The 26,792-nt window shown below is 41.3% G+C and overlaps 1 protein-coding gene across 10 annotated transcripts in view; it reads right to left on the minus strand.

Annotated features, from left to right (window-relative positions):
* Window positions 1-26,792, minus strand: part of NTRK2 (neurotrophic receptor tyrosine kinase 2) — a 327,804-nt gene that overhangs the window by 124,512 nt on the left and 176,500 nt on the right. For 7 of the 10 annotated variants that reach the window (XM_077905028.1, XM_077905042.1, XM_077905036.1 and 4 more), the window contains exons 12-13: window positions 24,774-24,821; window positions 18,878-19,066 (exon numbers count right to left, since the gene is read on the minus strand). In XM_077905028.1, coding sequence (XP_077761154.1) covers window positions 18,878-19,066; window positions 24,774-24,821 — 237 coding nt within the window. Of the gene's footprint in view, window positions 1-8,844; window positions 14,794-18,877; window positions 19,067-24,773; window positions 24,822-26,792 lie in introns of those variants that run through there. The other 3 variants (XM_077905067.1, XM_077905075.1, XM_077905040.1) reach the window with 3 other exon arrangements.

The raw sequence follows: 26,792 nt of genomic DNA on the forward strand, positions 1-26,792 counted from the left end.
CAGACTCCAGTGACAAGTCCCATATACCTTTGCACAGTGGGAAAAGTGGAGTGTGCATGTGTTACTAAGGCAAAGCTGGCCTGAAACCGTTCAAGGCACCAGCTGGAGTGGAAGCTCTAGGTTTGAGTGATGACAACCAAGGCTAGACTTGAACACCACAGAGGTGATCCTCGGGTAACAATCACACTCCTCCAAAGCATTAAATGTTGGGCTTTAAGCAGGTTAGCTCCATAAGTTTGGGAAGAACTTCCCATGGATCCACAGTTCAAACTGAAATTTCTCCTTTGAAGGAAAATGTGGGAATACACACCAACCTTTCAAGTATCAAAATCTTAATTTTCTCAATGTGGGAATTTCTTTGCATGGACTTGCCTTAGCCACGTCCACAGGAAATTCTTCCTAGCAATCACATCTATCTACAAGAGCAAACAGTGTGGACCTAAAGAGCTAAAATCCCATTTCCCCTCTTCAGTGTATTCTGAGTTCTTTGAAGATCTCATCTCTCTGGCTAATTAAACTGTTGGTGGAAATTTCATGGTAAAAAATGCACAGCATCCTCAAGATTGCTGTCAGAAAACCATTCTGAATGCTTGGTTTAAACGAGCCTCAGAAGAAATAGGTCCTCCTAACACCTTTTCTTCTGAAGTTATCTGAATTGTTTATTGTTTCAGCTTTGGGCTTTCACATATGCTTCTCAGGATTACGAAATGCAAAAAAAAAAAAAAAAAAGGAGAAGATAACCTTTATTCCACCACAAGTTCATTTCATGTACTTGGCTTATTATAGCACAAAGAACATCAGGTGTGGTGCACATCTAAATTGTGCTCGTAACATAAAACTCTAGGATCTCTAAAATCTTCAGTGTGCAATTGCCATCCTTCAAAAAACTATTTAATAACTGGACATTGTGTTTCGCGGTCTCAACCTCACTGTTTAGAACATGATGCCTTTCAATGATCTGTCATTAGAGTCTCATTTTTGAGGAATTATTGGAAAATAGGCTTCTAGTCTCTTAGGTTTCTAATTAGTGAAGCCATCTATAAAATGTTATATACTTTTTGATAAATGAGGCTATATTAGATCACAGATTTTGAAGCTGATTAGCCTGCAGGGTTCTCAGTCATCATCTCTATCCCAAAGTTACAAAATTCTAGTTTGTCCTGGAGGTACATCTTAGACCTAATAAGGCACTGCTTCTTTCTCCTGCCCTGGGAAGTGGAAGGCAAGCATGGGGAGGGGTAGAGGGAAAAAGAATCTTGAAGCAGACTCCCTGCTGAATGCAGAGCCCAAGGATGATGACACAAGATTCCATTCCAGAACCTGGAGATCACTACCTGAGCTGAAACTAAAATTCAGCCCCTCAACCCACTGAGCCACCCAGGTGCCCTGTGGCTTTCTTTTCTATGATTAACATTTTGAGAAGACATTTCAATTCTAAAAAATACAAATAATAGTGTAGATGCAAAATATCCTATCTGCACCGAAATATATTAAATAAGGGAAATATTTTCAATCACCCTTACTGGCACTATACACAATATAATTAGTGTTAAGCGTCTGTGATAAATTGTGCCTAACAAATTGCTCAAGCATCATAAACATTATGAGAAGACCACAGTTTCATTAAACACTGAAAATTGTATTTTTCCCAGTGGTTATACTGAAAGATAATGAACTCCCTACGAGTGGCGGCAGAGATGCAAATTCAATTTTGCACAAGACTCACAAATACAATGATACATTATGCCAATGGAGACACAGCCTCCGTCTAGACAAAATGAAAAACTTTCCTCATGTTCAGTAAATGTGTATAATTAAGAAAATATGAAAAACTGCTAATCATCAATATTATATCCATGTCTGTATCTGCAATCTTATTATTATTATTATTATTTTCTTTTTTTAAAGAAAGTCCAGCTGAAAGTTGAACCTTGTTCTTCTAGGCTTCAAATTTCAGTTTTCAAAGGGACTACTGATATTGGAGAAATTAGAAAGCACCCTAATATGGTCCCAGAATTTGTTAACTCTTCCTTAAATTTTTGCTTTCAACTGAGTGGCAGGCCAGGGTTTTAATTTATAAGAGCAGCTTTTATTATACAAATAAGCAGATGCTGTCAGGGGGACAAAATTGAAGCAGCTCTGATAGTTTTATTAATTTATTTGATTTACTTCTGGTTTCTCTTACCCAATCTTATTTATGTCAAAGTAAGTTGGAGCAGAATTCATTATGTAGCAAAATGCAATTTGACTACTTTTTATTGGGACACAGTGATTCAATCACTTCTCTCCTTAAATCCTATTATCTCTTCTTATGTTATGTTGCACAGATCAAATAACATAAGATGAAATTCCAGGAGAAACTTAAGAATTGGTGGGAGGGATGAAATCATACCCAATAATTCCTTAAACTACAAGTACTAAGTTACTCAGCAATTAGCATCCTTCCCATTTTGCCTTATTAGTGGTATATTTTCTCTGAATAAAATTAACTGAGTTTGTGAACTTGACTTTCTAAAGTAAACTTTAAGTTTCTTATCATTTAGATATAGAATTATCAGAAGCGCTGAGCCTAAATTGACTCAATTTGGGCATTTCTGCATTTTATTGATTAAGTGGATTACAAAATTCGCCAAGTAACTACCAGATCTTTTACTCCCCAACTAGTAAAGTTTAGGATTTTTTATGTTTTAGTAATTTTATGACATGTTTGCGAAATAACAAAGCAGAAATTCTTTTAATCTGTTATTCATTTACCTGTTTCACTGTGTCCAGTACATTGTCAGTACATGGGAAACCCTCAACTCATAAATGCATCTGGTTACCAAGGTCCATATTTCCATATTGAACATTTCCAATTTACATATTGAACGTTTAAAAATGGGAGTCATTTTTTCATGAAGACCCTGGTCTTAGGCTTAGAACAACAAGACTATTCCTTAAATGCCTTTTAGTCTGTGCCCTGTGCTACTCCCCTCCAAATCCCATTTCCTATATCCTAACCCATCATGAGTGAAATAATCTCCACATTCAGAAAGACCTGTAAAAACTTTTTCCTTTTTTGCAGACCAGAGAGGGTAGCCGAATTTCAGCAAAGGAGACAAAGCCAGGAGAAACTCACCAGCAACAAAAGTACAAGCCTGTCCCTAGGGTGCTTGTCTCCACATCTCACCAAATTTCATGGTCCTTCTGGAAACCTCCATAATGAATCTGGCCTGGAGCAACAATGCTAAACTCGAACACACATCAGAATCATCTAGGGGCTTCTTAACAATGCAGATTTTCTGGCTTCACTTCTAATGACTCAATTTTGATAGATACTGGTTGTAAGGATTTGATTCTTAGAATCTCCAGTTATTCTCTCTCTCTCTCTCTCTCTCTGCCCCCTCTCTGTCTCTGTCTCTTTCCCTCTCTCTCTCTCTCTCTCTCTCTCTCATACACACACACACACACACACACACACACACACACACACACATACTCACACAGAACCATACAGTGAGGATCACAAACCTGAAAGCTTCTGCTTGCTGATGACTACCAGTAGCTGGCTGACTAGCTGGCCAGTGCAATGTCAAGGGTTAATGGGTAAGTATCTCCTCCAACAGTGGTGCCTTTGCTGGGTATTTGAGAAGGAGGCTGGCCAAAGCTCAAACAGAAGGCCACTGGGTGGCTCTACCATAACCTCCCAAAGCCACGCAGCTATTATTGGGTAGCTCTGCATCAAAGACTTGAGACTTTGGTCTTCACCATTTAAGATCACTCTCTACTGTGTTGTCACAGGCTGTTTGGAATTCAAAAAGTACTTTTTATAGGAGGTAATTTCAGGATTTAGACTGAGCAAAATGAGAAAGTTGTAGATATACCATCTCATTAGTTAAATTAGCTAAATTCCCAGTGTAAACTGCCTCAAGTCCTCTGTGGGCCCATGGGTGCATGTTGGGGGGCACATGAGAGAGGACTGGCAGGCTGGCTAGACAGAGGCAGAGAGACGGATGCTAGGTCAGTATGTGTGTAAGATGACAGTCCCTGGACTTGGGCTGCCTTGGTTCAAACCGGTTTCTTGCCTGATAGTTGCATGTCTTTGGGCAAGTTGCTTAATTTTTCTGTGCCTTATCCTTTTCTACTGTGCGATTAAGGTAATAATAATACCTACTGCATAGGCAACTGTGTAAATCAAATGAGATAAAATATGTAAGCACATTGCACAGTGGCTGGCATGTATCAACTGCATGATAAAAAGTCACTTGAAACTTACATATTAGTCCCAGGAAGGAGCCTTCTGACACACCTAGAGAGTTATCCCTGAAAACTCTCTTCCCCTTCCCTAGAACCTTCTGAGTTTCTTTTTTTTTTTTTTAATATTTATCTATTTATTTGAGAGAGAGAGCTCAAGTGCTCATGTGCAGGGGAGCCCCACACAGGGCACAGGGTTTGATCTCACGACCCTGAGATCATGACCTGAGCCAAAATCAAGAGTTGGACACTTAACCCACTGATCCACCCAGGCACCCAATGAGTTTCTTTTAAACAAAGGGCACCCCAATCAACTTTCCAAGCAGCCTCTTCTTGGTCCCTAAACTTCAGATCTTCCCAGTGGCCATTGCTTTAATCTCTGGGGTCAGTCTATTCTCATTTTCCCAGAATTTATTTTCTTTCAGGCTTCATATCCCTTCTCTTTCTGGTCTCCTTCTGAAAGCCTCTATGTGCCTCTCTTGTGGCCAGTTCTCTCCATAACGTCACCTTTGGAAGTTGAACATGAGACCTCCTGAGAAGTTATCTCATAATACAAAACATAAAGCATTATCCTCTCTGAAACCCATTTGACAAAACCATAAAGGAGAATTCTCAAGATGTAAACCAATTGGGAGGTAGAATGGAAAAAAGCTTTCAACCCAATGGACATGGCCACAGGGGTAGATAATATGCCATTCAAATGGGAAGGCTGCCTAATTTCTGCTCCAACAGAATCAGAGGAGCATTTCACTTATTAGCCATGCCTGACACTCAGTGAAGTAGAGATGCATTTTCCCCTCAGATTACAAATACAGTAGATACAATTATCCCTTCATCTGTTCATTCAGTTATACATCATGTTTATTATGCACCTACCACGTCCTGGACCCTGTTCTAGAATCCAGAGATGCCAAAGCACTTTTATCTATTGAACAGTCCATGATTAGAAACCTAGAAAATTGTCAATAAGTATTTCCATCTGCAGTTTTCAATATCATTCAGCGACCTACTGCCACTGGATTCCCGGGTAAGACGTGACTTCCTGATTATACACATTCATCCTCTGCCAGAGATGTATGATTACATACGCTGAGCCTACTCTGAACTTTTATCCCCATCCTCTGTACCCTGCCCCATCCTGGAGTTTCAATGTTAAATGTTAGTAGTCATAGATTTGTTTTATTTTATTTCATTGGGCAAATTTTCCATATTGGTAAATGTAGCTAGGTACATGCAGAAGTGCACACAACCCTCATCCCATTCTAGGGGAAGCAAAAGATCCATCAAATTCTCTCTTTGGAAGTATTTCAACCCCTTTCCTCTGAAATCTCATTCCAGTTATGGAAATCTCATTCCAAGATGCTATTGGGTTACCTCTCCACAAACCCCAAAGGGCTATCTGAGCCCAGCCCAGATGGGGTGGTATGGGGCTTACAGGTCTCCAATAAACAATATTTTGATTATATCATTATTTGTCACAATGGACTTCAAACTGCAGTTAAGCAATGCATACTTTGGTCTTCTCTAAGTTATCAAGACAATAGAGTAAACACTGAGTCAAGAAAGAATGTGTACATTTTGGCTAACCTCACCATTCTAACTCATCTGGACTCGTCAAGCCTAGTGAAGACTCATGATGTTTTGGGGAACATGAGTTACTCTACTTACTAAAAACTAATATGAGGTACTGGTCACATATATGAATGTGTATAAGCATATGTGCCTATAACAAAGCAGGTGTTTTTCAGCTCCTTGATGTTCCCTGACCTTATGAAACTCCTGTGTTTTTCCCATGGAAGACATGCCACTTGCTAGTGCTGACTCATGTTTTTCAAAGAGACCTCCCTCCCAAAGCTAAATATCTATAAGAATTTTGACCCCTTTTAACTAGACAGTTTGGAAACAGGAATCTTTGCATGGAAAACAAAAGAATGAGTCATAGAGTGTGAGCCAGAAAAGTGACTTGTCTGCCTTATGAGATGCTTACAAATGGTTGGCATCAAAACAGGTTGCCTGCAGAATGGTCAGTGAGAAGGCATTATTAGCCTCTGTGTCCCCTTGGCCTCTCTAGAAAGGGGTGACCAGGCGAGAACTGTGGGTACCCCAACCCTTACAGCATTGCCTACAGAAACTCAGGAAATGTGTGCACCTCCATTTGCTGCTAAAACACTTGACATTCTTTGAATTTTGGCCTCTGAAATATGGACATGAAGTTCACCTAGGAAACATGTCTTAATCTCAGAAGAGTGAAGGCATTCTAGAAAGAGTCAGAGGTGTATATAGTACTGGATGCTTTTCCAAAGAGTTTCTGAAATAAAACAAAAAAGGATGTGGGGAAGGGGAAAAAGTGGGATTTTGTGTGATTTTAATTAAGGAATAAGGCCAATTATTCATGATTATTTAGTACTTCCAGTAATGACTCCATCGAGAAAAACTCACTCTTGACCCAGGAGGCACTGGGTCAATCCTTACAACAGAAACTGGGCCTGGAGTCAAAGACTACTGGCTCCTTTTTATTTTTTATTTTATTTTATTTTTTTTACTGGCTCCTTTTTAAAAACAGTAAGTTCACTACCCACCATATGGCATTCCTATGGCATTCCTTGGCTTTTATGTTTGAAGGTTAATATACTCAGCATACCTTGATAAACCCACATGAAAGGTGCAATGCCAACAGCACAATTCCTCTTGCAGACTTAGAAAATTGCTAGACATTATTTTTGGAAAAGGTCAGCAGCAACATTAGGCTAGACGAAAGAGAGCCAGAATTCAGGGAGCTAATCAGGGCGAGTATTAACTCTCCCATGTGTTAGGGGTATAATTTGGGTTTGTTAATTCTCCTCCTAACCTCTCTGGTCCCCTGTTTACTCACCTGTAAAACAAAGCAATAATACCTGTCCTGCAGGATTGACAAGGATTCATGGTTTTTTGTTTTTGTTTTTTTGTTTTTTTTCCAATGTGCAAATGCCAGGTCATCGGATCTGGCCCATGAAAGGTGTTAGATACTGCTTGTTTAATGGATAATAAAAATGCAGACTTTACAAAAAGGGCTCATGACATTAAAGAACAGGTTAAGTGAAAATTAAGTGTTTTAAACCTCAAATATTATATCTTTAATTTAGCAAAAGAAATACTGAAATTCCAAACATGGGAAAATAAAGCAGTATCTAATACATTTTTAAAGGAGTTTCACTTAAAAAAAAAAAAGGAGTTTCACTTGCATGTTGGATTTTCATCTAATTTGCCTCCCTACATTATTTCCCAAATTTACCAAGAAGACACCCTGACCCTTTTATCTTTTCTACCTTTTTAAAAGAATCTCTCTCTCTCTCTCTCTCTCTCTCTCTCTGGCAGCCTTGCTCATTCCCTCACTCTGGAGAGTCACATATATAACAAAAAATGCAGTAGTTAGACGAGAGTGGATGTCTCTGCAAATATTAATGCTGGTGATGATGAGCTGGCTGAGCAAAAGGGCATCAGGGAAATATTTGTCCGGAGTCAGATGGGCTGGGTGGGGAAGGACAGTCAGACCAGGAATACAAGAGGGGAGAGAAGACTTAGCGCTAAGCATCCCAGCCATTCATGTATACAAAACTGAGCTTTGCGATCGTGGGGTTTACACAGGAGCCAGGTCAGAAAGGAGCCTGTGTTCACGGACAGGCCGAGCACTGTGGGGAGAGATTCTAGTCTTGTGCCCAAAATTTAAGGGAACACCCGAAATTGCAGTGACTGAGATGCATAATGTTTTACTGTGGTATTTTTCAAAGTAAAAATTCATGCAAATAGCTATAATGAAAAAAATATCAAAATTTTAAAGAAAGACAGACTCTGACCCTGAACTTATAGGACTCAATGCACTTAGTACCAGCCCTCTCAGATCCATCTTTCTTTAAGGTTTGGTATTTTCTTGCAGATTTTTTGGCATTATTTTTCTCTCCTGTATTTTTATTTTATTTTATTTTATTTTATTTTATTTTATTTTATTTTATTTTATTTTATTTTAATTTTTATTTATTTATTTATGATAGTCACAGAGAGAGAGGCAGAGACATAGGCAGAGGGAGAAGCAGGCTCCATGCACCAGGACCCCGATATGGGATTCGATCCCGGGTCTCCAGGATCACGCCCTGGGCCAAAGGCAGGCGCCAAACCGCTGCACCACCTAGGGATCCCCTTTTTATTTTATTTTTAAGTAGGTTCCATGCCCAGCATGGAGCCCAATGCAGGGCCTGAACTCATGATCCTGAGATCATGATCCTGAGTTGAGATCAAGAGTTGGACACTTAACCAACTGAGTCCCCTAGGTGCCCATATCTTTTTTGTCCTTTATTTTGGCATGAAAATATTATTTATCTGGATTTCTGAGATTGTTGGTACCCCCTTAAATTCTGTGCCCTACGTGAGACCCTCACTTGCTTTACCCTAGTCCTGGCCCTGCCTGGGTACAGAGGGAGTTGCATGGAAGCAGAGAGAGTCTGCTTGGGGCCTACACAGGAACCAGTGGGGACTTCTAGGGAGCCATTTGTGGTGCTTTTCAGAACCCCGATACTCAATTCTCAAGTCCATGTAAGAATAATTATTGGTAGGTGACAAAAGGAGGCAACAGAAGCATGGGTCTCACACTTGTTTTTATTGGCATATGTGTTTGCCTCTGAATTATCAACTACATCACAAATTCCAATACAACAGATCTCAATTCCATGTACATGTCTATATAATGGAGAATTCCAGACCTCATTGTTCATTCATACATAGACAAGCCCTGGAGTCTCTGAACATAGTAGAAGAATGCAAGTCATGTTTTAGGTCTGCTCTCTTGCATCAAAGGAGAGAGGGAAATGGAGTGGAACAAGATGTAGCAGTCAACAGAGACTGTGATCCAGCATTGGAGGGCCGAAGGGCTGAGACCAGCACTGGAAGGCAGTGAGCAGGTGCCCAGCTGCCAGAGGCTCACTGCCCATGGTGGGGATGCAGGGAGACCTCACAGAGTGGATGGTTCCAACACCCAGATCTTCTATGGAACCAGAATCCATATCCACCCAAGTCCCTTTCTTCCAAAATGGGAAGAGGATGTGGGCCTACATGAATTCACCCCCCACCCAACAACCCCTCCCAGAGCTCTGCCCTCACACAGAAGCTTGGCCCTCAACAATACAGATCTCTTCAAGAGAACAAAAGACAACACCGAGATGTTAACACCAAGGACCATACCCATGTATCAGCTAACAAACCCAAATCTGGCTAGGATCTACTTCAACTAGAACTTGGGGTGCGATATGTAGGAAAAAGCAGAGCATATACTGAGTCCAAAAGAGAAGCGTGATTCTGGAAGTGAGGGACAATATTACTCCCTTTGCTACCTTTCCATTGTTTCCCTTCCCAGGCCCAGGAGTTCAGTAATCTAAGGCAGAGTGACCCATCACTGATATCTTACTAGTGAAATGAGTGTTTTCCTCTTCCCAAATCAATGTTGAAAAGTCTAGGTAGGGCTCAAGGAAAACAAGCTTCACATGCAAGTAGAGGAATTTTACCATCAACTCCAAACAAAATCTCTTAGGAAGGAAAGAAACACCCCCAAAGTTACGGTTCTTGTAAAGGAACCAGCGGCCCTCTGTAAATAAGTTCAAGCAGTGATATGGCTGCACATCCGCTTCTGTGGGTTTCAGCAAATGGCACCAATGGAAACGGGAACCTGGGAGTGATGTAATCATTAGCATCCTGGTTCCTGATTCCCCAACACGCACAGACAAAGAGGGAGGGTGGCCATGTGAGAGGGGCAGAGGGGGTTCTGAAGGAGCAAATAAACTAGGATAGAGACATTGTAAGACCAGTTAGTGCTCAACGAAGAGAAGGTAAAAATCTGAGTCCCATCTCCAGGGAACAAGTGAATTTCTCACTGTTCTTTTAGCAACAGACTGAAGGCCAACTTTTGTTACTCCAACAAGGAACCCTGCTCAGGAGCAGGGGTGGGAATGAGGGGTGTGAGGACTTGGGCATCCACCATTCGTGCAGGAAAACAACTCAGGTGGCAGCTCCATGGTACTGTCTCTGCTTATTTTACAAGCAGGCATCATGCAATCTCCTCTAGTAAGGGCATTCATTCCCTAATATGGAGGCTAACTCTTTCAATACAATTAGATAGCATAGGATTTTATCCTGTCCCCTCTCTATCAGCTACTTTATTAGAACATTAGAACTATGGCACTCAGTCTGCATGTCATCGTTACCTAATAATGAGCTTGGTTTTCACCATAACACACCACGGTCAAAGGCATGGTTAAATAAATGTGCAAAATGGTAGCAACAGGATAGAGAATGTTGATGTCTACACATATTCATAGCATGTACAGTAACTGATAAGAATAATTTATACACTAGGCATTAGCTTTTTGTTTTCTTTCTAGAAATCTCCCTCCCCCTCCACCGCTCTTTTGGTTCAAACTCACACCAGTCTAATCTCTTACAATTCACAGGAATCTTTCTACTCTGAACTCCTTTTTAGAATCTGTCAACCTTAATACCAACACTGACATACTTCTGTCATACTATTGATAAAGGTGCCCTCACCAGAATGCCAGTCCAGGCCTACATGCCTGAGTCACCAGAAGAGGAAGCCTTTCAGTATAAAACATCTGGAGATCATTGGGCAACTAACTCCATCAAGTTTAGGTATGACTGAATGACTAAAGGGAAGTTCTGACTTACCAGAGGCCCTTGCACAGCATGGGGGATCCTGGGTAGAAGAAAGGCAGTTCCTAAATAATGAGAAACATTCTAGATGTAATCAGCCTGGTCCTTAAGGTTCAGTGCACTAAGGTCCTTGAGAGGAATGCGGTGGCTAGGGCCAACAACCAGGAGACAAAAGGTTATCTATCACCTGCTTCAGTTGAGCAATAAACCACATTTGGAGTCATTGAAAGTGTTGACCCTAAACCTGAGCTATCAAATTGCCTTGGCAGAACAAAGAGCCTCTGAATTCCAGAATCTTCCCAGCTCGAGACATCATCCTCATTTCCTCTCTGACACTCAGCATGTGAGAACCGAACACCTCTGGGTTTAGGGTTTCTCTAGACCAGCCTGAAGTGGCCAGCCATGTTCGGCCGCCCAGCCTAGCTTAGCCTCTGGGTACCACCAAGCAAATTGGAAATCGGAAACTGGAAGTATATACCCAACATGCCTCCTCCAGACTTTCCAGTACGATCTACCTAGTGTGAGCCACTACTACAGAACTATGAACAAAGCCCAGTACAAATAAAGGCAGAGGCAAAAATAGACTTTATATCACAGCACATTCAAAGGATATTCACAAGACTATATATATTTTCCAATATATCAGCCACTATCTCTATCAGCCACTATCTCTAACTGTTGGAATTACCTCTATTATTTATTTTTATATTTTAAAGTACCTCATTTTACAGCACCTGAGGGCTCTTGAGGTAATTAAGACTTAATTCTGTCTTATCAGCAGAAATCATCAGGCCTATACCACCTCGAGTGACCAATCCATTGTGCTTTTCCTGGGACTGTCCTGTTCCTAGGAACAGCCTTAGTCCTGGCAGTCACTATAATACCGACATTCCTTTTCCCTTTAAGCACAAATACTGCCTTCTAATTTTCCCCTTTTTGAGGAGGCCAACCATTCAGAAAGACACAGCCTTCTCTCAGCAAAAGGGAGCAGGCTCAGACAGAGGGCAGCAGGGATCTAACATGGATCCCCAAGGGGGCTCCCACTTAGAGCTGAGCCCTAGCAGCAAAAAGGCCTTTGTGCTTGGCTATCAGGCTGAACGAAGAAGCAGTTCTTCCTCCAATTCTTTCCTGTCTGTGGTATGAAGCAAATGCATCTTACCACTCTTCAAGAAAAGTGACAACTCCCAAGCTCAAACAAACAGCCAACTACAACATCAGTGAACATAAAGAGAACATGGATTCTCAGACTATGGGTGATCTAAAAAGAAGCTCAGCCATGGTGGGTTACCCTCGGCCTGGCAGAATGAGTAAAGACAGAGAAAAATCTACACTTCACAAAGAGAAAGGCTGCTCTCTGTTATAAAAGCTGCCATATAGGATTGAGTGTCATATCCCAGAAGAACTCTCATTGTGCCATCTCTGCTTAACCATAGGGAGCACTTAATTGTTCGAAGCATCTGGGTAGCAGGAGCTTCTCAGCAATATAAGAGGCTTTCCTGCATTTGTGTTTGCTGAGCAGGCCCCAGTCCATAGTCTGCTGGCATGTGCAAGAGTGACCCAGTGGAAACCAAAATGGGGGTGGCAGATTGACTCGATTCATCTTGTTGGTACCCACGCTCCAGTAGGGATGGGCTTTGGAAAATGCCCAGAACAAATGCATTAGGATCCTGCATCTGCTGGCATACTTCCAGGACATCATGGATGATTTGGTGGAATTGGACTAAAATATCTGATGTGGGGGGCATCTGTAGTTCCATCTTACTGGTCAATGGGGTGGAAGTAAAAACAGTTCTGAGAATCCTACTACAAGTGTCTCCCCCTAAATTCATATTCATTTTCCCTTTTTTAGCCATTATGGAGTAGTTTCTCTAGGAGGTCCAGTTATCCTATAACCAGCTGGCGTTTCTTTTTGGAGAACAAATAATATCACCCAGGGGTCAAAGGCTAATAAAATGACATCTTATCTCTTACTCGGTTGTAAGTGTGCTTGAAACTGATTTGCTAACGAATCTTCATGTCTGTGGAATTTGTAACATGGCTTACATTTTAAATGTAATTATGCAGCATGTGTTCATTTCCTTTCTTCTGAGAAACTCAAGTTGCTTTTTTAAGCATTATTTGATAGCTTCTTGCCATCTCCCCTGGAGTTGAAAAGAGAATATGATATCCAGCTGTTCTAGCTAGCCATGGGGAACCATGGCACCGAGAAGGAGACAGAATTACACTGGGACCTGCACATTCGAGCCACGGAGACCCCCAAGGGATGAGTTGTCAACCCAGTGGGCTGTAAATGAAGCAGTTTCTAAAGATCCTAAAATAACTGCATTCTCCCTCCATCCTAATACTCACGCTGGGCAGAATGGGCTAAGCTTATTTTTAAAGTGCAGGTCACAGCCTTCAAGGGGATTTAAACAGTTCCCAAAGCAGCTATTACTTGGCCGATTAAATGCTTAGAAGAAAATCTACTTTGGAAGACAAAATTAATAGGCAAAAGATAGAGAAGAGTGCTAAAGCAATTGTTTCTTCCTGGCTTTAAATCCTGTCCCTGACCATCAAAATGGACCCATGGAAACAGGGTGTCGTGAAGTCTGAAGAGAAGCCCGGGAAACTCTCAGTACTCTCATCCTTTGATCTAATGAGCTCCTGGAGTCCTGGACATAATTCTTAATCTGTGCTCATGTGGACTCAAAGTAACATTGGAAATATGTCCAAAACCTCCACAGCTCTGTTTAAAACATTACCTCCAATCCTCCCCTTATTGGCAACACAATGATGGTGTGGGTATGGCAGTTAAGAGGAGAGGGAGGAGTGCCCTGTGTGATCTTTCCAACTACAGTTAAAAACACTCCCTCTCCTTATTATGTCTTATTTCCCCAGTCTTAGCTGGTCTATGAATCTGTGCTTATCTACATAATTGCCTAATAAGCATGAAACCGATGAGAATACACACACATACACACACATGTGAACTATAATACCTGGGGAAGTATGGCACACTCTGCAGGAAATCAATAAATATCCACTTTTCATTGGAAACAGAATCAAAGAGAAAAAGTCAGAATTCTTCATACACATCTGTCACAGGGAGTTACAGCCCTACATACTCACAGAGGGCATGTGCTACAAGGACAGACACACCCAGTTCATATTTAGAGACAGTTCTAATTTAATTCTGGCCCCAGGCCTAGGACCTTAGCTAATTTACAAGGCTGCTCTAGGAAAGACACACATTTGGGGATGACAATAAGTCTATAGCATTTGTTTTTCTTGCAGGGGAAGCTGTAACGCATTCCCACCCTTCAAAAGAACCCAAGATGGATGATTCGGGGGTTTTGCTGGTTAGTGTTTCTTTCTTTTCTTTTTTTCAGCTCAGAAGGTGTGTTTCCGGTATACCCTGTCAAAATGTTTCTCAGCAGTCAAGGAGAGGATAGCACACGGCTGCCCTTGAGCCGAGTTTGTAAATCCTACTGGGAAACCACCCCATGCTGTCAGATGACGTGGTTTTCAGACACGTCTACACAGACTAGTTGAATTAAAGACCAACTCCAGACTTGATGTTGCTGAGCTCCTCAGCTCCATCTTGCCATCCTGATTGATCGAGGAGATGGGTCTATAGTTAAAGTGGCATATCATTTTGAGGGCTTAGTCATTAGAGCACACTGCTTTCTCTTTGGAAGGCAACTTCTTGCTTGGCTAGGTTATGGAAGCTAAGGAGTGACGTCAAGATGTTGTCTGGCCAGAATTTGCAGATAACCATAGAACTCTTCTCCTTCATCAGGTATGGATTTAGCCTCCTTTAGTTCCTGCAGTGACATAGGAGCCTCCAAATACCAAATTATTATCAGGCGGTCTTGGGGGAACCTCTGGGCCCTGCAATAAAGTAGACAGACTTGCTATTGGAAAGTGCTCGGGAGCAATTCAGCCCTGTTCAGATTGCTCTAAAATCCTGCAAACCATCTCTGGACTTTTGAAATGAGTCCACTCACATAGCTGCTAAGAATATTTTGGGGGATAGAATTTATTATCATCCTTCGCTTAAATGATCTTACACATCATTTAAAGCAATTTGGTTTGATTCTGTTTGTTTGTTTGTTATTTCGTTTTTAAAGCAAATCTATGCAAGCAGGGAGGCTGTATCATTTTGGATAAGCCACTTCTGGGCCTTGTTTATAAAATAAGGTGTGTTAATTGATCTTTAAGGTCTAACTCAGGTGTCACATACAGATGGTGGACTATGGACCAACTCTGACTCTTACTGATAAAATTTATTGATCCCAATGCAGTGTTTTAAATCTTAGGGAATTCATATAAAAATAATAAATGCCGTTCTTGCTGGGAAAATGAGAGGATCTGGTAATAGTAGGCCCATGTTCTAGTAAGGCCTTCATCATCTTTCTGACCCAGCCTGTTTCTCAAAAGACCTGCCTGATCCTATGGGTAATTAGGGGTTAGGACCTAGGCTCTGAGCTATTCTATCAGAGTGTGCTTTGATTATATGATTATATCTGTGACCACTGCTATTCCCAATAAGACTCCCTGAGGGCAAAGAATATGCTAACATCCTCACTAAGTCTTGGTTCTTTAGCATTGTAAAAGTGTTGTGGGTAGTCAATAAATATTTAATGAATTGAACTTCACTTTCTATATTAGATTCTTACAATTCAATGAAATAAGACTGGGACCATTCCTTGTAAGATCACACATGTATTCTAAAGCCAACATTTTTGACTAGCATGTAGACTTAGGAAAAAGAAGTAAATATGCTGGTTTATGGCCCATGTCTCTCACAGAGTCCAGAGGTTGGTGGTGTACTATCCATGGGGTATTTTGCTCTAAGTATGTGGTAAAAGTTCTAAACTTTTACCAAGATCTTCTTAAATTCATTTTTCAAATGCAACACATCCAACTTCTTGGAAAACTCCTGCTTTAGAGGTTCTTTGGAGATAATTTTGTAAAAATATTCAATGGGAATCACTTCATTTCATGCTAAGCTTCCGGGACACATGGGTGGCTCAGCAGTTTGGCGCCTGCCTTCAGCCCAGGGCGTGATCCTGGAGACCCGGGATCGAGTCCCACATCGGGCTCCCTGCATGGAGCCTGCTTCTGCCTCTGCCTGTGTCTCTGCCTCTCTCTCTCTCTCTCTCTCTCTCCCCCCTGTGTCTCTCATGAATAAATAAATAAATAAAATCTTTAAAAAAAAGGGCTAAGTTTCCCAAATTTCATGGGCATACAGCAGTAAATCTCTCTGCATATCAGATCTATGTATTTTTAAATATTTTAATTTCTGGACAACTACATTTAGAATGATCAAAAAAGGGGGTTTTGGGGGTCAGAAGCTTATTTCTGCTAAATTGTTATCTAACTCTGGTTAAATTGGCTAATATGTTGTAAAAAGTATGTCTAACAAATAAACCTCTATGTAGGCAAGTTTAATAAGGAGGAAAGCCAATGAAAAAGGTTATGGTTCATTTTTACTTGCTATAAATCTGTTGGTAATTAATATTTCAGTAATACATAGCCACATCTGGTCAACATCTGACCAACAGCAAAGGTACATCATGTCCTTTGTTATGAAGAAGTAGTTCAACAGATAGAGTTCCTGCTCTCTAGGAGCTTACAATCTAACCTAAACAAGACTATAGAAACACATACACAAGGGTGGTCAGACTCAGGACTTAACAAGAAGCAACAGATACATTGAAGATAAAGGAAAAAATTATGGGCTAAAGAATGGCATTTAAGAAAGAATGAAGACAAGGAAAGAAGTAAATTGCTCCTTCGTTCCCATTTCTTTGAAAAAGATTCACAGAAGATATGTGATGTTAAGTGTTCTTAAGATTATGGAAGAGCATATAGCTTGATGCCTGGAAGAAAGAAAATTTCTTCTGATATAAGATACTGTGAGTGACTGAGAACACTGAGCCCAGAAAGGGCCCTGCAAGACTTTATAAGGAAGGGAGTGTCAAATGGAGAATCAGTGGTCTAGAGCCCTCTGGTGGAGTACAGAAACTGAGGGGAGGCTACAAGTCTCCTAAACTTGCTTCCCATGCCTTTTAAGTAGCAGTGACATAGAGTGGCTGAGCCACAAAACCAAGACTCTTCCAAAATAACCAAAATGTGTAATTAAAAACCTTTGAAAAAATCCCCATGGACTCTAGACTAAGGAAACCACCTTGAGAAAGTTTCCGTGAGATATCTGAGGGCTGAAAGCACTTCCAGATACAACTACAGACTGAGCAGCCACTTAGTCCACTTTCTTTTTGGTTCTCATTTGTTTGTTTGCTTTCTTGCTCATTGGTTCATTTTCTCTTATTGGATGTATTGGGCTGATGCTATCTACTTGATTATTCAGCCTTATATTTCCCTGTCAACAAAGAAGAACAAACTTTTGAGGATACATTGATTTTTGTCAACCTCAATTATGATACAGCCTTGGGCTACCCGAAGTATATCACAGAGCCTGGTATTAGTGGTGACAGAGGGGTCAAAAGACTCTAGGGAGCACAATCAACATGATGACAGATTCTCCCATCATAGTACCATGCTTTGCCTTATTCAATATTTGACTGTTAGGCATGTAGAGTATTTCAAGGACCTTTGGAAGATGCTTATCTCTATAAAGAATGCACACATTCTAAGCAGAGCCTCCATACCTCTTGTTCACACCATAATGATGATATTAGGATTAATAGTGCCTTGATTTCAAACAAAAGCTTTTCTTTTTTAAACAAAAACTTTTTATTTCAAGGAGCTCAATATTCCTCATCTATGCTATTCTATTTATCTTGTCATATTGCATATTCAGCTGAATTCTATGGTGGGGTCCCGTCTCACACCTTAGAAGCTCATAATATTGTTATTCCTAATGGTTATATTAAAATCCAATATTCACCATAACTTGGGGTAAATTTGAATGAATAGGAGGAAATTATAGGTGTTTCCTTATGTATGAAAAGATACTCATTGCTAAGCCCCTTTATTTGGAGAGTTCTCTTAGTCAGAAATCAGTTTGGAGGCTAACTCCAAAGTTAGTCATTCTCTAACTTTGTAATTTTCCTACCTTACTTCTGAGGCAAGATAGAAGTACAGTATTTCAGGTGGAATAAAAACAGAAGGTGCCCATTCATCAGTGTCAGGTGAACCCCTGGGACCTAGGCCACCTGATGTTCTAGCCTTCACAGCCCCTTCATTTATATATGATGAAAGGCCTGTGGTTCCAATGGCATAAGCCTGTCTGTCCACTGTGGTTTTATTTTTTGTTTTCCATAACAAAACAGAGCTGCGCTCTGCTTTTTATATTTGAGCAATGGCTCTAAAGATAGGGTAAGAGTCCCTGAGAGAAATCTCAAGCTTCTCAACAGAAGCTAATAGGTGAATTTGGTTCTGAGTAGTATAGATCACTGCACTTAATATGCACATCATCTGTTGTGATGTCTTTTTGCTATTGTGGCATGACAACAAATCTCATGCTGGGAACAAGGACTGAACAAAGAATACCGATTTACCTGAATTGATATCCCCTGTGTGCAACACAGCACCTTCCTATCAATGCTGTATGTTTTCATAACTTTCAATAAATCAAATTTAAAACCCACCAATTGCCTGTCTATTGTAACTGATGAATATGCAGCCTAATAATACTTCTGGTTTCTGTCTCTATCTTTTTCAAGATAAGCATGCCTTGATTCCAACTTCATGGTGACAAATGGTTTTGGAAAATGGATCCCGAGAAAAGTCAGTATCTGTCCACAGTTCCAAGCCCAGAAGGACACACACCCTGAGAATTCCATGAACAGCAAAATAAAGGATCCATTCCATAGCCCCAAAGCCCCCGGAATTCTCAGACATTTCACTGCCCCCTCCCCTCAGTCATCCTTGTCAGCCATTCTGATAAACACGCTGATTGATTCAGCTATGAAGCTCCAGGCCATTAAGTATAAACAGCTGTACTTACATGTGTCTGGCTTGAGCTGACTGTTGGTGATGCCAAAGTACTGGGGATTTTCAATGACAGGGATCTTGGTCATTCCAATGATGACGGCATCGGGGCCGCCCTCTGAAGATGATGGGGTGTTACTCCCATTGGAGATGTGGTGGAGGGGGCTGGCAGAGTCATCATCATTGCTGATAACTGAAGCTGGGCCTGGAGATGGAAAAAAATACATATTCTATAATTTTAATGCCTTTTGAGCTATAATTCACACACACTAAGTTCACCCATTTAAAGTGTACAATTCAGTGGTTTTCAGTATATTCAGAAAATGGTGTAGCCATCACCATGTGATTTTAGGAGATTTTCAACATCCTAATTAGCAATTATTTCCCAGGATCCCCACTCCTAGCCCCAGGCATCTACAAATTTACTTTCTGTCTCTATAGATTTATTCTGGACATTTCATATGATTGCAATCATATGTGATCTTTTGGAACACACTGCTTTTACTCAGCATGCTTTTAAGCTTCATTCATGTTGCAGCATGCGTCATTACTTTATTCCTTTTTATTGCCAATAATATTCCATTGTATGATATGCTACATTCTGTTAATCCATTCATCCACTGATGGACATTCAGATGTTTCCACATTTTGACCGATGTCCACAATATTGCTTTGAACCTCTGTGTACAAGTTTTTGTGGAGACATACATTTTCATTTCTCCTGGGTAGAATTTTTGGGTCATGTGGTAGCTCTATGTTTAACATTTTGAGGAACTGCCAAACTGTTTTCCAAAGTAGCTGCACCATTTCTATTCCCATTAGCAATGTGTGAAGGTTCCAATGTCTTGACTTCCTTCTCCGGTAAGTTAATATGCAGCTTTGCTTTCTGTTCTCTGAACAGCTTTAGAACACTCTCTCATTGAAACTCCCAGCATGAATGCAGGATTGCCATGTCACCATATACTGAAAGGCATACTAGCAGTTCAAACACCTGAGTGCCTTTCTCCACTCTTTGGACAAGTCACTTACTTTTTTGTACCCCTATGTCCACTTACATTCATAAAATGTGCAAAAGAATATCTGTTATTTTATGATACTAGTGATAGCAAAGAGTATTATAAATTTAAATGTGCTTCATGAGCATGAATTGCTTTTAGGTATTACGAAATAAACTTCTAACTGGTGGACTAAAATTACACTGGATGGTCCTATTACTAATGTTTCACTTTCTGCATACCCTGATAGCAATGACACTTTTGCCTATAAAATGCTTTCATGAAAATAATGGGTCAATCCCACAGCAAAGTTGCCTGCTTTGCCTTTACCCCTAATCTTATTTGTAGATCATTCTATGGATGTCTTTATACTAATGCAATAACCATAGCATTTTTCACACAAGACTTAGACTTTCTAGTCTTGAGTCTAAGAATGCATATGCCCATAAATGTGATCTACTGTGTATTGTCTAAACAATGTATTCACTGACTACTAAACCCATAATGTGTGCAAACAAAACTGGATGCACAATGGATGCTAAAGGTCTATGTGAACACTTTGAAACAATTTAAGGTCTCGCTGGCTCATGATACACACTCTGTAGGTGAGAAGTCGACAACCTCCCTTGACATATAGTACACGTGTTTCTGCAGTGTACTGAGTGGCTGCAGGTTCTCACAGAAGCAGACCACTGCCCACAACCACTGGCAGAAGCCAAGAGAAACACAGGGAGGAAAGATAAGGAGGAAAAACAAAAGACAGAATCAAGTATCAATCAAGGCAACTGTGTACCAGTGGAAGAAAAGCCTGAATTGCTACTTGCTGAGCAAGGGATTGTGCCTTCATCCAACCACCCAGCATACATGTTTCCACACCTCCATCCTTCTCTCCCCTTTCCTTCTCAGTTAATGATTTCAGTGAGAAGCACGGCAATTCCAAAGACAAAAGTCATTGTGTCATGCATTTTTGAGCCCCCTATGAAAGATACTGATAATCCATCCCCCGACCTCCAAGATTCATTTTCTGCCTCAGAAGGGGATTATCCCAGTTTGCAGTGATAACAATTGGACATACCCCAGCTAGCTGAATCTTAAGCAAACTATGCAGGAGGCAGCCAGCTGCTATTATAGGTAATTTTTTAAAGCGTCTTCTCAAGGGGATGTGCATTTCAGTTGCCTTTAATGATACACTCTGGCTTAATTCTGCAAACAAGTCCTCACACAGCCAATTTAGAATCTGTAGAACACTCAAAGCAAAAGCAATCTCGCTGGTTGTGTCCTGTGCCTAGCTCACCAGCATTAGTAAAGAGTGGAAATTCTGCCAAGAATAGCTATACAGACAAGTTCTTTCCAATCTCCTTCACCATCCCTGTTTTATGATTTGCTTCCTGACAAGCCTAGATCACCCAGAGCTTAAACCCAGAGATGGAAAATGGAAATGTGTTATGTTAGGGTTTCTGCATCTTGCCAGTAAAGCCTTCCCACCACTGGCACCCTCACTGTGTTCCTGGCACAGCTGCTCCCGCCCCACTCTGAGGTTACCAAAGCGCGCTACTGCCTGCGCCCCCAGGGGTGTGCAATCAAGGTCGCACATTTCTCAACGTTTACCCCCAGGAATGCAGGAGCTGTCATGTTCCAATACTCCACGTGTTGTCAGAAGGCCAGCGGTACTTGTTTCCAGAGCCCTTGCAATGATGAGAATGCGTTGCTTCCTTCTGTGACTCTCCCCGGGGCCCAGGTCAGGCTATCAGCATTCCTATAGCATCTAATCACTTTGGAGGAAGCTGCCATCTAGAAGGCAATGCTGAGATGCCTCCAGGAATCTGGGCTCTAAATCATCCACCATGTATACAGTGGTGCCCTTACAGAATTGCAGCAAGAAGCTTTCTCTTTGCTTTTCTTCTTCCACCAAAGGACACCCTTTCCTTCCCTTGGAAAACCCCCAATTCTGAGGTAACAAAGCCCGAGGGAATGGGCTTTCGGTTGGGGAGAGGGGAAGCGGGTAAAAAGGTAAGCATGAAAGTGGTATAAAGCACCAGAGGCAATTCTTCAAAAGCCTTTTCACTTTGCCAGAAGGTTACTGTTGACAAATCTGAGCAACATACAAACCTCCACAATTTATCAAGCAAATATTAATTCAAGTGCTATTTTCTTCATCACTGATATTCTAAATCCTGGAAGATTGATATGGCTGGCAAGGTTGCAGGGATTCAGCCCATTTTTCTGTGAACATTTTGATCTAATGGAGCACAGCAAAGTTAGGTAGGGGGAAAGCTCTCAGCAGGGACAATGAATGTCTATATAATTTGACAGCAGGCTGTCTGCGCCTATCACGGGATGTGTCATTGTGTGTCTGTGCACCAGCTCAAGGAGACACCACAAAAAGACAGCAGAAGAGTCAGGGGCACATCACAGTGGGTTATAAGAAATTCATATGAAGGTTTGAAAAAAATGTCTTATAACATTAATAAAAAGTTTTAAATTGCCGGGTATGTACAACTTGCTAAGTTTGGGAGGGGGGTAGTTCTAATTACTGAGCTGACAAATATGAGCTATGCCTGGAAACGTTTTTAGCCCATTTTTATTTTAATATGTCTCAGGTGCAAAGAAGCATTTTTCTTTCAACAGAGCTGCTTGGTAATGTATTCTGCACATCTGACTTACAGACTTTTTTTTTTTTTTTAAGATTTATTTACTTTAGAGAGCAAGTGGGGGGAGGGGCAGAGGGAGAGGAGGAGAGAATCCTAAGCAGACCCTGAAGTGAGCACAGAGTGCCACGTGGGGCTCTTGATCTCCTAACCCTGAGATCACAACCTGAGCTGAATCCACAGAGTCAGATGCTCGACTGACTGTGTCACCTGGGCACCCCCAGACTTCCAGACATTTCTAAGTCTTATGCTTGTTTTCTAATAATAAGAACTGCTGAAGGTCATCTGGGGAAAGGATTTCCTTCTCTCAAGACCAACAATGTCTTTAAGGGAAGGGGAGAAACTGTTCTTGAGCAGCTGTATTAACCATGCCTCTTATTTTCTGTATTCTGATGCTTCAACATCCGGGGCCTGGCTGACCCTGAAGGTAATGCCCCTCCCAGAGATAGCCAGTTCCTAGAGATGGTAAAGAACTTGCCTGAGAGCGTACCTCTCATATACAAGCCAGCCGATCTATAGTATGCTGCCATCCACCTGCCTTGTCACCCCAGAGCCAGGCACCAGACAACTGAGGACAGCCTGCCTGCCCACAGCCTGCCGAAGGTACTCAGAACAGCCCATCCTAAACCTGTTTACCTTGCCTGGCCTGTTCCTTCCCATGGAAACCACCATAAAGCCTCCTGCCCAGCGTTCTCCCATCACTCCCCCTGCCTCCTGTCCGACCCTGGTGCTCCCCCTGGAGTCCTCCCACTGTGCTGTGGCTGCTCTCTTCTCTCAGAAATGGTGAGTAACAGACTATCTTTTCCATGGCAGTCTTTCTCTGACCTGTTGGCCTCACCAGACCCAAATAATAATACAACCTACATTTTAAAGCAGCAGCACCTCTGATGGACTGTGGCTCAAAGAACAATTCTGAAGAAGAATTCTCTCTGCTGTGGCCTAAAGGGGTGAAGCCCTGTTTTTGAAGTTTTCCAAGAACGCACACCTCGCAGCAGGGAAAATTGGCCTGGAAAATGATTACAGGGTTACAGTGATCCTCTGTTTAGTGGAGGGAAGACCCATTGCCTTTGTAGGAGTCTTTATCACCCTGTTCCTTCTGCCTCCTGTGCCCCCTACACAAACACACACACACACACACACACACACACACACACACAGACACTACAAAACCTTTAAGATTTCCCAGCAGGGTACTCTCTGATATCTTGGCAAAGGGACTATGATTAACTGTATCTGAAATGTGCCCCTGGGGGAGTCACCAAACAAATCCTGAGCTGGTTGAGTTTAATGTTCCAATCTGGCCACATCTCTATCTTCACTTTGCTAGTTAAGAGCTTTTACCTTGGAATTCATGGGGGACACTTCAGGGTCAGAGTTACTAATATCATGCTCAAAAAAGGAATGGAAAACAGAACTCCTTGCATGGAGGGATGAACACATAGGGGGTGGGTGGCTCAGGACCGGAAGGGTCCATGACACTGGTACATTTCCCCTCCCCGACTTCACTACCACAATACATACTAACCAACAGATGCCCAAGATGGCCAACTCTTCGAAACACACATACAAGATGTAAGGCAGTTTGCCTTTTTGCGCTTTTTAATGAATTCCTGTTCATTGTTGCTGTACCCATAGAAAGTACTGAACAAATTGGAGGGCCCCGGAGATCACACCTGATTTCAATCCCAGTGATGAGATACATTATGTGCACTCATTTGGTAAGCTACAAACTCTGCTTTTCAATTGTCAGCACACAGTCTGAATGCAAGGAATAGAATGCAATCAAGTCCAAATCAGAGCGTCTGGACGTTAGAGTCTTGTTTTGAAAGAGAAATGGTCATAAATGAACAGCTGATTTAACCAATTCAAAAATGTATTACGTCTTGGCTAATGGAAGAAGTTAAGATCCCCACTTGTCCAGACTTGACTTGAAGCCAACTTTGCTGTATGTGGAGTTTGGGTGCTATTGCATTTTATTTCCTAAACCTTCCGAAAAGCCCAGCAACTACCTAGACCTGGAGCAGCAGTTGGCATTCCTCCTAGGATTAAAAAACATCAACTTCAAAAATATAAAGCCATTTACTGAGCTCAGTTAGTGAGAGTAATGCCTTTTCTGGAAAAATCCTAGTCCTCTTTCTTGAGCAACTCAGAAACAAGGAACACAGAAAATTAATCAAGGGGCCAACACGTGTGAAGAGGAGCCAAGTAGTTTCATCTGAATCAAGCAACACAAACTTGTTACTTATCCAAAGAAGGAGTAACTACTTACCAACACCTTGTCTTGATTTTACTTTCCCAAATCCAAACCATGAGAAATCTGAAAACCACAACAAAACATAAAATAAACTTCGAAAGAGAAGCGTAAACCAAGGGCATTCAGCAGTGTCCTTAGTGAAATAACAAAACTCTCTCAAGAAGCTCCATCGTGCACCAAAGCTTCCTCTCAAACGCCTGGACATGAATGCTTGAATTTTTGGTCAAGATTTATTTCTCATCCTAAGAACATAGACATTCAAATCAGATAAGATACAGTAGCCTGTCTTTGAGAAAAATGGCCAAAGCCCAAAGTTAATTGTTCTGAGTGGCTTGCTTGCTTACTCTCTCTCTCTCTTTCTCTCTCTCTCTTTCTTTCTTCTTCCTAAGTTTTGAATCATCTAAGCTCTAAGGGTGAAAACACACAACACACTTGACAAATGCACTATGATCTGAACCACAGCAATGTGGGAAAATAATAAGAGAAAACAGATCTTTGGTGAAGCGGAGACAGGCAGTAAAAAAAAAAAGGAACATGTAGTCCCATGCAAGAACTGACAGTTGGGCTAGATGGGGATTCAAGAAGAAAAAAAAGGGGATCTTAATTCTATATGGATTCTACCACTGACTTGCTGTGTGGCAATAGGCAGGTCACAGCAGTTCTGTGCCTCCTGTACCAACACAAAGCTCCACTAAGCACGTGTAAATAAAGATCTGACAAATGCTTGGAGGTCTTCCAGGGAATAAAGCCACAGTGAAATGTCTTTTTGTTTCCTGGGCTTAACTCTTCCCTTCTACGAAATTTCCACTGGGTTCAAAGTGAACTCTACACAGCAGGGAAATCCCTGGATAAGAGGCGGATAAAGGGTAGGGAGCCCAAATAAGTAACTGTGTTTCTCAGATCTTGGGATCTATAGTGATTTTTGCAGGCCATGAAGATATAAAGCTGCATAGAAGAGCCAATTGAAGTGAAACAATGTATATGAAAACTCTTTGCATGCTCAAAAATGCCTCACCAAGTTGTCATGATTACTCTTGTTTCCAGTAGAAGTTAACCTTCCTCCTCTGGTAGCCTACAACTTTGGCTCTCCAAACTCTAAGGCGATTTTTACTTCTTATTGATATTCCTCTGAATGTTTTTTTCCAGGTTTTAGAAGACAGGATGAAGGTCTGGCCTCTATCCAATGTCAAATAAAGATCCCTTTGCCCGGAAGACAGTGAACCTCATTCACTGTGTCCTCTGTCTAGTGAGGCAGGGCTGTGCTGTGGCTTTCTTAGTTACCACTAATCCCTTTGAAAATGGAGTGCATTTCCTACTGGTCAATTTTTGTTTTTCTATATTTGTTTGATTTATATAGTCTTCATTAAACAGTTGATTGAATTTCTTAAGACTGCCTTTCTCACTTGAGTATTCTTTTTATCAAAATTGTTTCTATCCTACAGAGAACCCACTGAAAGACAAAGCTGTAGCAGTCCCTCACTGACTGTACATTTCAGATATTGTCAATCATTATAATAAACATAACTGCAAGGGACACCTGTCCATCCCACCTTTCAAAAATCATTCCTTCAAGACAAATCCTAGAAATGGAACGAATGAGTCCAAAGAGATGAATAATGTTAAGGTATCCAAGAAATGTAATTCAACTGCTTTCTTGCTATATCTGGTCTTTCTTTTAACAACAGTCTGTGAGGAAGCAGGAGTGTATTTCCATACTTCACTCAGTGGGAAATGAAAGGGTGAATCATTTTCTGCTTCCATCCTGCCATTGGTGTGTTTCCACCTAACTGAACAGTGATAGCAAATACTCTGCTCTCGTCTTTGCCACACAGAACACCTCATACCCCACATCTTCTAGGCTGGCATTGGGCATGTAAGGAGAACACAGATATGAAGAGGGTCAGAGCCCCTCTGACGTGTCTAGACATTATAATTTAAGAAGTGCCTCCCCCACGCAAGACCCTTTTCCCTTCATCCGCAGCCATACCTTATGACATATCATCCTTTGTTCCTTGACAAGGAACTAAGATAGAC

The sequence above is a fragment of the Canis aureus genome, chromosome 1, assembly GCF_053574225.1.
Source record: "Canis aureus isolate CA01 chromosome 1, VMU_Caureus_v.1.0, whole genome shotgun sequence".
Classification (NCBI taxonomy): Eukaryota; Metazoa; Chordata; class Mammalia; order Carnivora; family Canidae; genus Canis; species Canis aureus.